This window comes from Onychomys torridus, chromosome 3, assembly GCF_903995425.1.
Source record: "Onychomys torridus chromosome 3, mOncTor1.1, whole genome shotgun sequence".
Classification (NCBI taxonomy): domain Eukaryota; kingdom Metazoa; phylum Chordata; class Mammalia; order Rodentia; family Cricetidae; genus Onychomys; species Onychomys torridus.
Genome location: NC_050445.1, coordinates 24306840 through 24326283, shown reverse-complemented (window position 1 = coordinate 24326283; position 19444 = coordinate 24306840). Strand labels below are relative to the sequence as shown.

Genomic DNA, 19444 nt, shown 5'->3' with positions numbered 1-19444 from the left:
GATTCCCTCCTTCATCTCCCTCTTTTTCTCACTGGAACCATTCTTTTGAACAAGTAACCCCCCCACACCCACACACATACATATAAATTCATGGCTTCCTTTCATGTGTGGCCCACTGAGTTTAATACACAGTTATCTGTCTGAGCATGAATGGGTGGTTATTTAGAGGAGCAATGGTAAGTTATCTGTAGCTACACCACTGGAATAAATGACACATTTGCTAACAACTGTCAGTTGTTAACAGTCTCCCTGGGAGAGTTGGGACCTCATGAGACCCTTCCCCATCTATGTTGAAATGTTTATGGGCCCAATTTTGATTAGTCCAAGGCTCAGAGAATATCATCATGGCAGGAGGCAAAAAGAATGTAAGAGCTAAGAATGGGCAGATGTGCCACAAAAATGTGTCTTCTGAACATGACATAGACATTGCATGCACAAACTCGCTGCAAATTTAGCAATATATAATTAAAGCACATATCTAATTAGCCTGATAAATATAAAAATATTCCAGAAGGGCAAGCTGGATGACCTCTGTATAATAGTTAAAGTGCCAGGCAGGGTTTAACTAACATCAACTAGTGCATTATATCCAGATTAAGCCCAATATCCCAAAGTATAAGGGTAGTGGGCAGCAATGGCAAGGGTTCTCCCCATGTGACACTGGCAGTCTTTCTGTGTGTCAAAAATGCCATGTCCAGAGACCTTGTGATCATTCTTGCTTTTGTGTTTGTGTGTGCCTGTGTACACAGTGCATTTGTGATGAGTGCTCCTGTGTGTGAACATGTGTTCTCGCAAGCACACAAACTTGTGTGTGCATGTGAAGTCCAGATGTGAATGTTGATGCCTTCTGCCATTGCTCTCCATTGTATCTTTTGAGGCAGGAGCACTCACCAAACCCAAAGCTCAGTGACTGGCTCAGCTGCCTAGCCAGTGAATCCCGCCTTAGGGGATCCTTACTCAGTTCCTTACACTTACACAGCCGACACTTCACCAACTGAAGCATCTCCCCAGTCCTAAATATTTCTTTTCTATTATTAAATTTTCTATTCATTTTGCATACCAACCACAAATCCACCTCTCCTCCCTCCTCCTGCCCCCAGCCTTTTCTCCCAACCCATCCCCCATTGAAGCTCTATAAATAACTTCTCTTCTTTACTAGAAACTTGATGATCAATAGAAGCCACATACAAGTAATTCTCAATGCTGAGGGGGAAAATAACCGTAGTTGGTGAGGTTAACCAAAACCACATTTTATATGCAGAGAGGTGCTTGTACACAGAATATAAGACCCCAATGTATCTCCTTTTTGTAAAACATATTGTGAGTCAAGTATCTCTTGATGCTACATACTTCTGTCTTCTTTAAATACAAACTCTTCTGTATCAGATGCCTTCTTCCTGGTTCCCTCATGGTCTGTACTTTATGCCTCACAATTGCTTTATTTTCCCCTTACTAAGTATCTATCTCCTGCCTGCCTCAGCATTGTCTCTTTCTATCCTGGAATGGACATAGTGAAAAGACTATTTATTTCGCTCTTTTCTGCCCTCTCCTAAGTATCTGTGTTTGCTTTTGATGTATTCTACTCCCTACACCAAAGTATTGATATTTCTGAGAAAAGTCAGAGAGGTAGCTCTCTCTGTCTGCTTGTTTGAAATGGGCTAGAATGGTCATTCAGTAGACATTCAGAGTGACAATACACAAGAAGATTAAAAGATACATACAGAGCTGGAAATGTTCTGTGTCCGACTGATTTACATTTTAAACCCTGGCAACTGTGAGGTCTAACTATTGTCCAGCTTCTCAAAAGGGTACTGTATCCAGGAATGGTGTTATTAGTGATGTGTTGTATAGTCTCCCTGTAAAAGACATTAAATAAGAGACTACATTTTTATTGGATAATATTAAACCATTCACTTCCACATATACTTGCTTTAACCAGCTTGAACAAATTAGTTATTCTCAGTAGATTACCCTCACTGGTAATTTTATAATAAAAGATTCTAGAGATGGTGCATTACCATCACTGGCATTATAATTTTTATTTCAGAATCCTAGTAATTGAATATTCATTATCTAATTGTAATTAAAATGCATGATTCTCTTAAGAACGCTTATAACTATTTAAATGAATATGAACTTTATTAAAGGAATAAAAGTAGGATGTTAAAATTATTCCAAGAGGGTAAGTTTTATTCTTAAAGAACTGCAGAATTGCAATAGTAAGAAATAAAGAATAAGAAAAGGCAACAGAAAAAAGTCATCAAAGTCATCAAAGTAACAAGCAAACAGATCCCTGATATGTTATGGTGGCAAAATAAAGTGTTAATTTAATCAAGATAAAATAAACAAGACACAAAGAACTTAGTAAGCTCCTTGAAGACTGGAGCAAGGATTTGCTTTTCTTTGCTTTCCCCCAGAGTCCAATGGTAGTGCCTTGGAACTTCCTGGATACCCAATAAATACTTGTTAAATGAAAAAAGCAAAACAAATTCTGTCACAAAGTTATAAGAATTTCATGAGTAATTTTCCAGTCAGTTTATAGATGCGAAATTGAGAGAAATTCGCAGTTGGACGCAGTTAGGATGCATGCCTGTCATTAGAGTATTAACTTATATACTCAGAAAATTCATTTGTTGAGATGATAAAGTTGTTTGGGTGGCATCCAAGCTCTGAAGAAGTGGGAGAGATTGGGTAAGTTGCCCCTTTCTGTTATCTGTCATGATTTCTTTATTATTATATGGAGAGGCCATCATCCTTGAATTCTTTACTGTAATACATAAAGAGGCCACCCCTCTCCAGCTCTTTACTTTATACATAGAAAGGCCATCCCTCTCTAATTCTTTACTGTTATACATAGAGAGGCCATTCTTCCCAGGTCTTTACTGCATGAGTAGAATGGTTATATCTCTTTCTGATTCTTTTTTATACATATAGAGCAGCCATTCTTTATCACCTAGGAGGAAGTATACTTTCAAATCAAAATCAACTTTCTAATCATGCCAATTATTGACGCAATACTTATTGTGAGGTGAAGAGATGAGATGATTACATGGACCAAGAGAAACTGCCTTGTGTATGTCATGTAAATGAATAATGATACTTTTCTATATGTTAATATTAATTGAATGGTGATTATAGTCAGCTAACTTGTGTACATTTCACTGAACTTGTTTTGACAGGTGAGATAAGTGAAGAATTTCCCCAAAATGGAATACATACTGATTTAAAAACCCCACAAAAATGAACAGCATTGGCCAAAAATAATTGGCAATCTGGACAAGAAAAAAGAATGGTACTGCATTGGCTTTGAGGTGGCTAGAAGCCCAGATACAGGGAAGTCAAGACAGTAACTTGGGATCCTATTTTAAAAGGGGCCGGAATTAAGAATTACAATTTTTTTCTAAAACAATGATGATAAGCCATCAACTACTTTTCCTGCTGAGCTGTAAATCATAGAAGTGTACAAATCTAACAGTGTAGCTCAGTCATTTTTTTATATATTAATCCACCTATAAAATCACCCAGATCAAGCTATGGACCACAATCCTTCATTGATTCCAGAAAATTGATCCCTCCAAAGAAAACTATAGCTCTGTTGTTGAAAATAATATATTATTTGTGTCTGGTTTTGACCACCATGTAAATAGAATCACTGGATACAAACTATTGTGTTTGACAGTTTCCCTCAATGTTATAATTTGGAATTTTTCCTTGTGTTTGAGTTACTTTAATTATTGCCATAACAACAATCCTGGAAATTCAAATTCAGGAAGGAAGGGTTTATTTTTGGCTTATATTTTGAAGGCCCAGACCATCATTGTAGAAAGGCATGGAGCACAAGGCATCCCATTGCATCTGTAGTGAGGAAGCAGAGAGATGAAGGCTGGTGCTCAGGCTCATTGCTTCCTTTGTATTAAGTCTAAGAACTCAGAACATGGGATGGTGCTGTCTGTAATCTAGGGGAGATAGTTCTACCTCAGTTAACCGTACCTAAACCCTCCCTCACAAATATGTCCAGATGCTCATTTCCATGGTGGTTCTAAATCCCATCAAGTTGACAATCAATATTTCACCATATTCTATCTTATTTCACACTTATTTATTATTATTTATCATGTGAATTTGTCATATTTCTTTAATGTTCTTTTGTTCTTGAACATCTAAGTTGAGAAATTTCTCCCAAATTTTTAAGGAAAGAAAATTAATTTGGTTGTATTAATGAAGTCCAAGGGTCAAACTACCCTAGTGTCTTGAGACACACACTATCTGTGTTAGTTACTTTTCTTGTCAGTGTGACAAAATGGCTGACAAAAACAACAGAAGAGGATGATTTCTTTTGTCTCAGTCTCGAGGATTCAAAGTCATTGTTGCCTGGCCCCAACATGTTGGCAGAAGCAAGAGACAGAGGAAAGAAGTTTACTTCATGGTCATCCAGGAAGCAGAGAAAGAAATGGGCTTGTGGGAGGAGGTCAAAACAAGATATGGCCTCCAGGGACATGATCTCAAGTGACTTCCTACAAAGTCTCTACCTTAGCTTTTTTTTTTTTTTTATCAAGCCCCAATAATGCCATCATATTACTTATCCATTAATGTATTAATTCATTCATTAGGTCAGAGCATCTGTGATCTAATTATCTCTAGAAACACCCATACAGACATACTCATAGGTGCACTTTACTAAGTTCCTAGGCATTTCTCAATACAATCAAGTTGGCATTGGCAATCAAAGTTAATCACCCCGCTATTGTTAGTTAATTGGAGTGAACATACAGTGTTAGATTCAGCCTTCAGAATTAAGATGTTAAGGCCTTGCCAATTTTCTCTTCCAATTTGCCTCCTTATCTCATTTATATTCAGTCTGAATGCTTGGGAAGAATTTCTCACAAAATATATTTATGAAGCCATAGGCTGCTAAAAAAATCTATACTTCATGATGCATAATGCTGAACATTATTTATCAACATATTAATATGTATGATAGAAAAAAATTTCCAGAATGCTGGATTAAACAAAGCTAAATATACTTGTATTCAATACAGGGTTTCTCATAGTCATTATAATATACTTTGGGGCCTCCAAGACTGAAATATGAAGTATACATAGCGTCCATACATGGAATGTTAAATTTTTTTCTCACAGAAAGTCTACTTCCACTTTCCAAACTTCATATTTCCAGAAACCCCAAATTTGAAAATTATCAATAATTTTTGTGGACCAAATTATGTCCACATAAATTGTATCTATTGAAGACTTGAGCCCTATTATAAGTATATGTGGAGATAGGGCTTTTTAAGACAGTAACTAAGGTTAAGTGAATTTATAAGAGTGGGCCCTTGATCCAATAGCATTGATACCATTACAAGAAGATACATGAAAGAGGTCTCACTTTCTCTTTTCCTACTTCCTTCCCTCCCTCTCTTCCTTTCTGCACATGAGCACAAAAGGAAGATCATGTGAGGACACAATGAATGCAAGCCAAGTAGAGGCTTCATCAGAAACCTGTTGAGAGATATTCAATTACATTGTGTAAAATTATGTCACTATGATTGGTTTAATTAAAAAGCTAAACAGCCAATAACTAGACATGATGTATAGGTGAGACTTTCAGACAGAGCTCTGGGAAACAGAAAGGGGGAGTCATCAGCTGAACCCAAAGGAAGCAGAACATGCAAGAAGAGAGGTAAAAGCTATGAGCCCTGTGGCAGCATGTAGATTAATAGAAATGGGTTAGTTTAAGTTAAAAGCACTAGTTAGAAACAAGACTAAGCTACGGTCAAGCTTTCATAATTAATAAGAAGTCTCTCTGTGTCATTATTTGGGAGCTGGCTGGTGGGACAGAGAAAAACTCATTATAGAAACTGACCCTAATATCATATTGAGATGAAGCTTCTACTCTTCATAACTGTAAGGAAAAGAGAATAGTGTTAAAGGTACACAGCCTGTGGTTTCTTATAGAAGCATCCAGAACAGATTACTACAACAATCTGGAAGAATATTTACAATTGCTCATCAAAGTGATGTATATTCCAAGGAAATGAAATAACTAAATCCTTCCCAGAATTGTCTACATCATGTCTTAGTTATTTTTCTATTATTGTGAAGAGACACCATGACCAAGACAACTTCTTAAAAAGTTTACTTGGGGTTTGCTTACCGTTTCAGAGGGTGAGTCCATGACCATCATGGCAGGAGCATGGCATTAGACAGGCAGGCATGGCACTGAAGCAGTAGCTGAAAGCTCATATCTGATCCACAAGCATGAAGCAGAGAGAGAAAACTAGGAATGGCAGGAGCTTTGACACACCTCCTCCAACAAATCCAAACCTCATCCTTCCCAAACAGTTCTATGAACAGAGGACCAAGGACTCAAACATATGAGCCTATGGAGCCATTCTCAATCAAACCACTACACATCACTTTCCCCATTTTAGATTATTGGCAACTAGACACTTTATAGAAATATTGTGCCATGTGACAATTTCTCCTTCTGATTTCTCAGAGGCAGGGGGATAAATTCAGTTGTTTCAGTCACTCCATAAAGCTACATGAGGGATTTTGCATTGCTATGATACTAGTATGGTCCTGCCAGTCCAAGCCCCTCACTCCTTTATTTGATGGTATTTACTAGCTGTCTATTGATAATGAGGCATTTTCGTCACTTCTCCTCTGAACAGAAGATTTATATGTTGTCTTTTAAGTTGGACAGCATCATAAATGATTCACTATCAAGACTGCAAAGTGAAGTTTCTAAAAGAGATGACCTTGATTTTTTTTTAAATCAAATGAATTGAAGTTTTAGAATATCCCTGAGTGGGTTACTAAATTTCTGTTTTCCTCTGAATCCAAGATCCAGCTGTATGAAGCTAGACACATCACTGAGAACCTCCAGATGAGATATTCCTATAGGTTCTGATTTCAATCATTTTCTCTTTTGATACATGAGGAACCAAAATACTCTTCCCAAAATATGTCGTCATAGTTCAGAAAAGCCATGTGCTTGACTATCTGTGATTTAAAAAGAGTCAATGTGCTCCTTGTTCACAGTATTCCAAACAAGATGATGCTACAGTGAAATATGCTCCCAGCTGTAGCAATCCTGTTCCAATCTGTGTGCCTTTGAAATCATTATGTAAACAAAGATCTGTCATGTCTACATGCATAAAACAAGAGTCCCCATGACTTTTCACTTCCGAGGTTGGAAAATAATATTGGCAAGTTGATGGCAGATGTATGGGATAGAATGCAAACTACATCACCTCTCAGTCTACAAAATGCTGAGAACCAAAGCCCTTCTGGGTTCTACCAGGTTGCTTTTTGCATATCTCAGTCCAAAACCGAAATTTAGGGATATCTACGCTTTCTCAACCCCCTTAATGATGAGACTCTGAACTTTCTCTTCATCTCGTCACCAAAGTTCCCTGTAGCACATTCACCGGTGGTTTCCAGGCCTGATGTAGGCTCTGATGTTTTGATACCAAGAATTTTACATTTAAAATAATGGACAATTTTTCCTCACAGAAGCTTTTGATTTTCTTCATTTACACTAGCCATATATTCTTCTGGATTCTTTCCAAATTCAAGATAATTTATTTTCGGGCTCCTTGACTCATCCTTCTCCCCTCATGCTGGAGACTGATAGCAAAGTTAAGGCTATGACCTCACTGCCTCTGATTCTCAGGCCCAGTTCCTAAAAGGCAATTTGAAGGTTTATTTTTCTTTGAGCCACCTCATTCCAAAGCATAATATTTTGTATTATTGTCGCCAAGGGGGTGTGCCTTTTTTAGATGTTTCCATCTCTCAGCATCTTATTGATAACATAAAAACAAAACTCGAACATCTTAAGAGCATCACAGAGTTCAAAGCCCAGTAAAAGAAACTGGTTCTACCTTCAAGCAAGTCTTTTGTGCTCACTTCAGGAGCAAAGTCGCCTGTTAGGATGTAGAGGGAATGACAGAGCATAAAGTCTGAAGTCTGAATGGGGAAAATGGGCAATCAAAATGAGTGATGTTGATACGGATTATATTACATAAAAGGGACTTCAAGGCTACCACAGGAAGAAAAGAAAACACTTCTTAGTTAAAAGTAGAATTATTGTATCATTGGAGAATAGCACCTGTTAGAATGGGAAAATCCATAAAATAAAAACTCACAGCATATCACCCTTCCTTTTGGGACCACATGTAATAGGACAGGTGCTTTTTAAGCAAAAATTATGATTGGATATCAGTTCATCATCTTCATAATTGGGAAGATATATGTACAGGTGGCTAAAGAAGTGGAAAATCGCCTTGGTCCATGGCACTTGGGTGAGGAAGCCCAACATTAAGGACTCCTCCCCTAGAAGCCATTCCAAAGAATCAGGTAAAGACAAAATTGGATAAATGAGCTTTTTTAAAAAAGTGGATATACAGTAATATACTTTGAAGGTCATCCAGCCATACCCAAGGACCACTCCTCCAGGAGAAAGGGGTGTGAATCAAGCAAAAGGAGGGTCAAGTTGGACATGGACACACTGGTAGAGAGCAAAGAACTGAGTACCTCTTCCCTTTGTTCACTGAAACTCATATTGAGGTGAGCATGAAAACCCATTCTTTCCTGGATGCCACGAGCCTTGGGCAGGAAAACTGCATTCCACCTTGTTGGGCCACCTAAGGAAGAAAAACATTGTACCCTATAACTGTGGACTTTAACTGTGGGGCAACCAAAGTTGGTACTGTGTAGTCCAAATCTTAGGAAGGGTGTTTGAGACAGAGATGGGCAACCACATTTATTACTACCATGAGTTTATCAATTCGCTTTTGTTAGGTTCAGGCCACAAAGGAACGGCTAGTTGTATTTTCTGTCACACTGCTTTACCTGTGACTTTGTGCCCAGCGCAAAGTTCTCATTTTATCTCATCTTTGGCCTAACAGTTACAAGCCCAGCCTGCTCTCCTGCTTCGCATTTGTTTGTTTACTGGTTTATTGGTCGGTGGATTTTCTTTTGTTTGTTTTGCTTTTTGAGACAGGATCATATTTGGTATCTCTGCCTGGCTTAGAACTCACTAGACAGATCAGACTAGCCTCAAACTTGCAGTAATCCTCCTGCCTCTGGAGAGAAGCTGAGATTATAGGTACACACTACCACGCTCAGCTCTGGTTCATTTTTACCTATGTTGTGACAGGCGTTTCTGAGGAATGCTGGCTAAAGTGTTGGCATTTGAAAGGTAGAAGTGACATCTTTGAGAGTCTGCCTCCTCTCCCAATTCCCCACCCCCTTGCCTGCCCCAACAGAAACAGTAATGGACCAGTTTATACCAGGATCAAAGTAGATAAAATTGATAGCTAAAAATAGCTTAGGCTTAGAAATTTTTTATAGCCAAAGAAGAAGTAATAAATTAGGTTTATTCAGACTGTGAAATAGGTTTTCAGAGATGCTTGGGTCAGCTGTGTTGGTACCATTTCCTTCTTCAGATGATGTCAGAGAAATCTGGCCATTCCTGGAGAAGTCTGAGAGACTAATAGGAGAGGCTGATTTGTCCAGCTCTTGGTATATTCCTCACTAGCAGTTCCTATCACCAGCGTGAGAAAACAGAGGTTGAGCAAAATGAAAAATCAGATGGCTTGGCCATGACTTTTGGTCTGAGAGACACAAAGTCCAACTGAATCACATCATCCTGGCATAAACCTGTCTAGTTTCAAGATGAAGACAGACAGAGTTGTTAGCAATGGGAGTGGCCTTCCTTTTCAGAGTTCTCTGGAAAAACAGTGTAGTCTGTGCTTTATGGGTCACAATGTAGATCATGGTATATCATGCCAGTCAGGAGCATCTTTGATAGCATTCCATTGATGGGGTTGTGGAAAATGCCCCAGTCAGTAAATAACTTGCCTTGCAAGCCTGGAGATCTGGGTTCAGATACCCAGCACTGGAGAAGGGAGACAGGCATAGTCCAGGGTTTGCTGGCCAGCTAGACTTGGCCAGGTTCAATGACAATAGGAGACACTGTCTCAAAAAATCAAGGTGGATGCAGTCTCAAAAACTAAGATTGTTCTCTGGCCTCTAAATTCATGTGCTTACATGTGCATGCAAACACAAATGAACCTGAACACACTCATACACTCATGTACTCACACAAAAGAATTTCTACAATAGTCCACCTAGCCATACTCAAAGGTCAATGAGCCATGAGAAAGGATGTGGTCAAGCAAAAACAGGACAGATGGCCAGGTGCATGTGACATTCCAAATTCTTCATCTGTTTGTTTCTTTAAAACATGAAGAAAAGAAAAAAACACCAAGAAAGACCAAGTTATTCACCCTGTATTTGAAAGATATTCAGAGCCAAGACAAGGGAATGTTTCCCATCAACTAGGTTTTGGGATATCAGGCATGGACCATGACTTGCTAGATATTCAAAGAAACAGAAATGAGAAAAAGGCTGCTCATCAAGTATCCCTTCTTGCCATGAGTTACAGAAACACCAGCAACTTTTGCATAGATAAAATGTAAATATGAATAGACAGACTAAACCATAAGTAGTTCAAGGCAGTCTTCCATCCAGTGAGATAACTTTACTATAGAATAAAAACAATACATTTCTTTGTCACTTAAAGGAAGTCAATTGAAATTGTTTCAGGACAACTTCAGAAATGTAAACATGCATCTTGTCTCTAAGTTCAGAGTGTTGGAGGTTTTTGTTTCTTTTAGCTCGGTTACTAATCAGTGGAAGACATAAAACCAGGCACTGTTTTATTCCAAACTTGGTACCTGAAAAATGGGGGAGTTTAAGTAGATCATTTCCCAAACACATGCTCATTACTGTTCTTCTGGGAAAACTGTAGGGCCAGAAAGTCCTATCCTGCTCACACCACAAAGGACATCAAAGAATCTATCTTCAAAGGACTACACTCATAAAAATAGACCCAACATTCATGATTATAATATATGAACATGGAAGTGTGCCAAACTTGTTCCAATAATGACTACCTATTGTTCTAGAATTAAGAACATAAAAGTAGAATCAACAACTTTAATCATATGATACCTAAGTAGAGAAAATATGGCCTAGGTAAATTAACCAACTTTCTTTCAGAGACAGCAACTAAAGACTTACCTCTAAGATTTCAGTTTTGTACCCCCTTGGTCATATTAATCATATTTTAATATCTTATTAGCTATTACTTTCTAAGGAAATAAAACCTTAATTAAAGAAAGTTACAAAAATAAATGCTTCACAATTATTCAATAAATTCAGTATAAGAACGGTTTTCTTTGTCGTCTCTCCCATTGGTAGTAAGCTCATTCTGATGTCTGTTTTGGAATTATACCTTGTTAATATCTGTGTTTGTGTATTTATCCAATCACAAAATACATGAAGCCAACTATTTTTAATTACCTATTTGTGTTTATTTTATAAAGTTTTCTGAAATATCATGTCTGTCCTCAGGGAGCTTGCATTCCAGAAAGGCAAATCAGAGAAGATGATTTTGCATAAAATTTCAAAATGATGACAGGGACTTTTTCTAAGAGTCTTAATGAACCACATAATTGTCTAGCATTTATAAAAGGTCTCATCTATTCCCACTGAAGGGAAGGAATTGAGTCTGTAATTACTTTCATTCCATAGAGATATAGGCATGGATTCTAAAGATCTAGTTATGACGGTTGTCTTCTTAATTGCTCTAATTGCTTTATGGGAACTCTTTTAGCATTAGGAAGGTTCAATAGTCAATGATGACTGAGGACATCATTTGAAGTATTTAGAAGGTTTGACTTGGTTGTAGAATAGAGGCTCTATTGTTTTCAACTTGCGATGATCCAGCAATGCTGCAATAGCTCTTCTGTGGTAGACAACAGAGGCCTTGCCAACCTACACATAAGGGCTATAGAGTAACTGGTAATGCTCCTCCATCTTGGGATGGCAAGGCATCCCTGAGGAACACACAGTTACCTCTTCCCAACCTGCTCATTTCAAAGAGGACCAGAAACATTGTTCCCTCTTCTCACAGCATTCACAGAGATCTAGTCTGAGAAAAATCACAATAGAATTAATTAAAATATTTAATTGTATTTTATTATCAATTCTAGAATCAGGCAACATCTTATCCTGTGTTCTACAAAATAGAATGAATGGACCAATTAGCTCAACAGAAGGGGTTGGATTAATAGGCAGGGAAGAGCTGAAGGAAGCAGAAACAACAGAAAGCAGATGAGTCATTGGAAAAGTATCCTTTACAGGATTAAAATGGAGAGGGCTTCCTTAGGATGCTGGCTCAGAGGAATGCCACCCCTTATTGGCAGCTGGGAAACCCTTCTTCTCTGGAAAATTGGCCTGTGCTAAGGTTCAGTTAGATTCTATGGCAGACACAAGTGAGTCCATGTTGGTATAGCCCAATCTGCTACAGCCTTAGTCCAAACAATGGCCTCCCATAAATTTGTTCAACAGTTGCTTCTGCCAAGAGGATGGGAAAATAGTTTTGTATCATTCTCTGGTAGGCTACCCAAGTCTCCCTACAAGCTTCTCTAAGAAAAGGTCCTTTCCTTCTGCTAGAATTTACAGGTCAGACCTCTAGAATGGGAATTTTCATAACATCTGATAGAAAAGCAAATTCTGTACAGTGAAAGCTTCAGTGTTTAATTTTCATATAATTTTTTACTTTTATGCTTTCACTGAGCTGAGGGAAAGACTGAGATGCCTAGAGGCTTGTCTGTTGTCTCAGCAGGCAGGTTATGGGCAGCTGAGTACAATCAAATTCCACAGGAAAGCTCATCTGAAGTGAAAAGGTGCTAGAATGGACGCAGAGACTCGAGTTTTACTTTTGAAATTCACAATTCTGATAGACCATGAAAGAGTCTGAGACAGGGCCCCTCTGGGATGGATGACAGAATTCTCCTACTGTATAAGCCCACTATTACATGTAATTAGCATATTATGCTGACATGATAAATAGTACTTAATATCTCCCTAAATTAGATTGACCTCAATCTCTGAAGGTCACTGATTCCAATAAAGCCATGTTTGCATACAAAAACTTACAAAAACAAAAAAACTTCATGCAAGGTCTTAAGAAGAAACATCAGGTAGATCCTTTTGAGCAGTGGTTCTCAACCTTCCTAATGCTGTGATCCTTGAATACAGTTCCTCATGTTGTGGTGACATTCCCCGCCCCTCCCCTGTCCAATCATAAAATTATTTTCTTTGCTACTTCATAACAGTAATTTTGCTACTGTTATGAATCATAATGTAAATATCTGCATTTTCCGATGGTCTTAGGTGACCCCTATGAAAGGGTCATTCAGCGTCTGAAGGGGTCATGACCTACAGGTTGAGAACCACTGCTTTTGAAGGTCCTCTCCCAACTCTCAGGGTAGGTGCTGTGAAATAACATCAGAAACTATTCATCTGGCCACTTACTACTGTCTGTGGATTTGTTTCCATAGGCAATGTGATATCTATTGGTTTTTTTTAATTGTGCATTTCATACATTTCTCTTTGCAACTTTAAATTCTGTGGAGTTCTGCTCAGATATTTGACCATAACAGGTTCAGCAGGTAACTTTTTGACCTTAGCAATGGTGATGAATTTTTAGTGGGTTGTTTTGTTTTGTTTTTGTTTTTGATTTAGCAAAGAATGCCAGTTTTCTGACAATGAGCTATACTCTAGGAAAGCATCAATAGATCTGTCTAAACTGCTTCCTCTGGCACGAAGCCAACCCAGTGCTCACTTGTGGTATATTATGATATAGGCACAAGTGTAGATATAAATACTGCAAATTCTTGAACTCAGGATATTGTTTGTAGCTTTAATATGTAAGATTAGTTGAGTGCATCTTGGGAGGTATGCTTTCATCTATAAATGAGGATTACATGACAAAGTCTTCTAATTTGTTTATTTGTTTATTTGTTTGTTTTTATTATTTTGTCTTTTTTCCCCTATTTTTAAGTAGAAGCTCCCAGAATGAGATACAAATAGTCTAGACGTTAAACTATCCTTTATGAGCTGGTGACTGTGACCAACATAAATTCTCTATCCCTCATGCTTGTCAATAGTGTAGTGGTGATAGCATACATTACTAAGAAACCCTAATAAAAATTATTTGAATTTTTCAGTTTCATTGACAGTGATACAAAATTGTTTGTATTGATGAAATTTGGCTTGTAAATTCCTATCATTCTTAATGTTAATCAGTTTCTAATAAAATAATTTAATGATGGCTAATTATAGTATTGCAATGGTCAAACTTCTGTAAACTATGTTCAAAGATTACATTCTATTTATTTAATTTATTTGAATAATTTAATAGTTAATTTAAATAATTTAATCTATTAAATATTTATTTAATATTTTTACAAAGATTTAAGAATTGTTTCCAAGTTTATTCTGTGCAATTAAATTACATAGTGATTGTAATATTTCTAGACTTTTGTCTTTAAAATATTCTTATCTGGTGTTTTTAAATAGGATACTATTTTTATTATATCACTTAATCATAGACACAGGCCCGAGATCCTAAGCAAGCTGAATTTGTCTATGCGTCAGACAGAAATGTAAATTGATATGCACTCTAGAGAAAACAGCCTGAAATTATTCAAAAAGTTAAGCAGACTTTATAACCTAGCATTTCTTGTTTTGTATAAACATCCATCAATGCCAGTAGGTAATTCCATTAAAAGAATGTTCAGGGTGGCTTTTTATGCAATATCCAAACCCTAGAGTCTGCTTAATTGACAAGAGGAAAAGTCTCATTCCCATTGTTGGATGATATTACATTTTCACTAATGTAGCATAACATTTCATTCAGAATATGACCCAAAAGATTTTGGATATTTGAATATTTTGAATTGTGTGTGTATGTGCATAAGTACTTTACACACTGATCCATCTCCACAGTCCACATCTTATTTTTATAAAATCACTCATGCCATCTTCTAGAAGCTCAGAGTTAAGCTCTGAGGGTTCACTTAGGGCAGCTCATTCTGCTCAGAAACTTGATATGCTGAAGCTACTGCATGAAGCTGGCCAGATACTACAAAGCCAATCACAAAGTCACTTCTGGGACAGACAAAAAGATTGCAAGAGGAATTTTGATTTTAGGATTTAGTTTGTAGATCAGTGGTTTAGAGATATGTCCTAAGGGTCATCAACTCATAAAGGGTATTAGCACCATGTCCATGGGAATCATTTCTAACAGGCTGTCAAATTAAAGGATGCAGTTACACTGCCTTCATTTATTGTTCCTTCAAAAGTAAATATGGAGTTTACTATCGAAGGCTTTGGGATAGATGGATGGCTCAGTTGAAAAAGTTCTTACTGAATAAGCATGTGCCCCAAATTTGGATAACCAGCCTCTACATACAAATCTGGGCATATTATCACATAAGTACAATCCCAATCCGAGTAGGCTAAGACAGGATTCCTGGGGTTTGTGGTTATCCAACCTAGCTGAATGAGCAAGCTCCAAGTTCAATAAGAGTCTGTCTCAAAAAAAAGAGATGAAGAGCAATGGAAGAAGACACCAAGCATGGACGTCTGAATTTCACATGCAGCTACACACATGGGTGGGTATCCTTGCACATAAAATGTACATGCACACAAGAATACACACACACATATACCACACACAAAACTTTAAAAAAAAAAACCAGAGCATTTTCTTCCTATTTGAAGTGATTTTAATTGATTGAAATTCTGCTAAAGGAAAGTAAGTTTGCACAAAAGAAATCCTACTTGTGAGTTTGAAGCCTGATCACCTGTTGATAGCATCAACAGAAGTCCCAAGGTTTGGTGCTGTGGGATGTTCTCTATGCTCTGAATGTGTTGCTCTGATTGGTTAATAAATAAAATGCTGATTGGCCAGTAGCCAGGCAGGAAGTATAGGCAGGACAAAGAGAGAGGGGAAGGCTGGGAAATGGAAGGCTGAGGGAGGAGTGTAGTGGATAGCCAGGTGACGCTGCCTGCCACCGCCATGAGAAGCAGATGTTAAGATACCAGTAAGCTACAAGCCATGTGGCAACATATAGATTAATAGAAATGGGTTAATTTAAGATAAAAAAAAAACTAGATAGTAAGAAGCCTGCCATGGCCATATAGTTTATAAGTAATATAAACATCTGAGTGATTATTTTATAAGTTGGCTGTGGGACTATGGGGGCTTGGCGAGACCTGGAGAAAAACTCTCCAGCTACAGTTTGGTTTGTTCTAACTTAATAAACAATACTTTTGAAAAACCATAAAACGCTGAAATTACTAAAACAAGGTAAAATATAGTTTTGAGTCCCAATGACCAAGTTTTGCATCTCTTTCCCGGGTTTCTATTCCTGTTACAAATGGGAGAATAAGTTCACTGATGTTGTAAACAATCTCAAGGACAAGCAACAGGGCCTGCAAAGCACAGAATTTTCAATGTGGAGTTCCAGTTGTTTGCCCCAAACCTTAGTTCTCTGTGCTCAGGGATGGGAATACAAAATCCTTAGCCTCATTATTGAACCACCTCCCTCATTCTCTCATTGTTCAAGAGTAGCATTCAGAGTTGTTATTTCCATTCAGGCTGACTGTCATAAAAAATTATTTTGTTCAGAATGATGTCCCACTGATTTTGCCTCCCACCCATCCAGGACCATAGAAAGGGAACAGCAAACTGCAGCAAAGCAGCAGCAGCAGCAGCAGAATAGGATAAAGCAGAGAGTTTTCCACAAAATGGAATCTCTCTTGCACAGACCCTAAAGGACAGTTCCTGTAGCTGCTCCTGAGCCCATCCCTCAGAACTTCTGGGATTTGGTTCAAAGCAGCTCTTTGCAGTTGTCCCTGTCCCCTTCCTTCACTAATAACCTACTCCACGAGAGAAAATATATGCCTAGTACTGTCATTTGGTCAAGCACCCCTGGCTTGGAGTGTATGAACCCCAGGGTTGAACATACTAGTATTATTTTGCTTAATTAATATAATATCATATAATATGTCCTATAAATCCATATCTCTATATGCATAGATTAGCATATCTCTCAGATTTCATCAGAGAAATTTCCTTGTTCAGTGCATCATGATTAATACAGAAACTCACAGCTGGCCAAAATATGTGTCTAGGGAGTGATAAACCATAAATGGGGCGTCTATATCATATCTCCCCCTCCCCAGGGCTCAGGGAATCTCATGAAAGACATGGTGGAAAGATTGTAAGAACAGAGAAGGACTCAGGTGCAACAGTGTCTTCTGGATGTGACAGGACACTAAGAGCAACTGTCATTGCCTTTCCAAGACCTGCACAACATAGTGCCAGTCAACACTGTCAAATGGATCAGGTGGGCCTCATGAGCCCTTACCTCTACTTGAGAAGCCATTGGCAGTTCATAACTGCTGGGAGAGAGCCAGGATTTAATAAGTATGTAGACCCTGGTAAGTCAACCTCACTCTAGTAGATGGTCCCACACCACACCAAAGAATATATGGGCAGCACTGACTGGATCCAGTGGGTTATGTCATTCAAAGTAGGTATGGGATCAAGTTGGAAGGTGTGGGTAAGTACAGGGTAAACAGATGATCCTAGGCAGAAATCCAAACAGGGCCCAAGTTCTCAGCTCCAGTCCTCATTATCCATAGAGATAAATACTTATGGAGCACCTGCTCTATGCTGGAGATATCTATGAACTATTTCAGTCCTTCAAGTAAACAAGGGAAGACCAGAAAACCAAAGACATCCCTTATTTAGCTACAGGGAAGAAAGTCTCTGAAGGAATTGCTTCAAAACATTTAAAGAGGCAAAGACTTTTCAGTCTTTGGGGACTTTGTTTGGTGTATCGTTCCAGGGACTTCGTTGAACTTTCCATTAACTCTGCATGTGAGCACCTGTGGAGCATGTGGTTTGGTCTATTTTCCACTAAAAATAGCCAATGGCTTATTAGTTATAAGTTCTGGAAATCAGAATGTCAGTTCTAGTTTCCATCAGATGACCATGCCAGCCTTACCTCTGAGCCACACTCTGAGCCTTTACTGGGGGAGGAGAGCAAACTCCATCTGAGATTTTACTCAGGACATTTCTGATCAACTATTTAAAATGTGATCAGTGGTCAGGCAACAGAAGCTGTAATTCTAACACAGCCTCCCCATGTTTTTCTGTCTCCCTGTGATTCAGGAGGAAGGATGCTGGCTTCTTATCCTACAAAGATCACCTGCCGGTGAGCCAGGTGGTGGTTGGAGATACTGACCGGCAAGGCTCAGAAGCTAAGCTGAGCGTGGGTCCTCTACGCTGCCAAGGAGACAGTAAGTTTGCCCAGCAGCTGATGCTTGCACTTTCTTATCATATTGAAATAGTGTTCCCAGACTGCTCAGAAGATGCCAGAAAACAGACCCGTTCTTCAAAAACATCACACAACACAAATAGGGCCCAATAGAGAGCTACATGAATCTTTATTGTAAAGAGGGTGTGTCCACTATAGAAACCTCAATTCAGGTGTAAGATGTGGATATCCATCTTCCTTGTCTATTCATATGTAACAAGTTTGACTACCTAAGCTTATGGTAGCATAAATAGCAATGCTAGTAGCATAAAAGTGCCACTCAACAGCTGGGATTCCACTATGTGCTGCTGTTAATGCCATTAGCATGACTATTTATATCGCCATAAAACGGAGTTTATGGCGATATAAATAGTAGCATTATAGCTTAATGTATTATTGTAAACTTGGATTATAGCCATATAAAGTTTGACATTATGGCTATCAAACTCCATCATCATCAAAGCTTGATGGTCCCTTGAAAGGCAATGATTGTTTCTGTAATGATGTCCTGCTTTCAGGCTTAGGCACCAGAGAGGAACTGGGGGCTGCTAGCTTGGACAGTAGGAGGTAAGAGAGTCGACATGATGGTCCCACCTAATTAAGGGCACCATTCAGATTTTATGCTGTTTGATACCCTTCAGTGTATTTTATGTGCAGTGGGAGTGGAGCAGTCGAAGGTTGCTATGGGGATTCAGCAATGAGCATCCTGGGCATCATTTCCTTCTATTTCTTGCACATGTGATTCAGGCAATACTCCTGGGAGTTCTACACTTTTTGTGGTTGTGTACTCGGCAAAGGGAGACCTAGATTCCACTCCCTCAATAACTGGCTAGCTCAAAGACCCCGGGAAGGCTCTCTATTTTATCAGCTGTGTTAATGAGAATACCACCTGTGTCCCAATGCCTCCTGGGGAGGCCGTAAAGAGTTTTAGTGCCTGGGTTTGGAGTCCTCCTAGCAAAGGATTATGTGAGGTGGAATATTCTTTACAACTTCTGCAACTCAATGGAGAATTAGGCCTATTCAATAATAGATTCTTGTAACCACTCAAAGAGGTATCCTAAAGAATGCAAGAATGCATGCTTAGAAGTTTACTGCTTAGTTAATTGAGACTGTCAGCAGTTAAACACAGGAATGCTCCTAACACAAAAGAGAGGAGATGTTTGTACTGATCTTTCTCATTGTACACTGGGGGA

At 38.4% G+C, this 19444-nt stretch overlaps 1 protein-coding gene across 1 annotated transcript in view; it reads left to right on the top strand.

The window, feature by feature from the left end:
- The window catches only part of Cntnap2 (contactin associated protein 2), a 2080708-nt gene that overhangs the window by 1650953 nt on the left and 410311 nt on the right, over nt 1-19444 (top strand). Inside the window, exon 15 of the mRNA XM_036182111.1 lies at nt 18107-18234. Coding sequence (XP_036038004.1) covers nt 18107-18234 — 128 coding nt within the window. The remainder of the gene's footprint in view (nt 1-18106; nt 18235-19444) is intronic.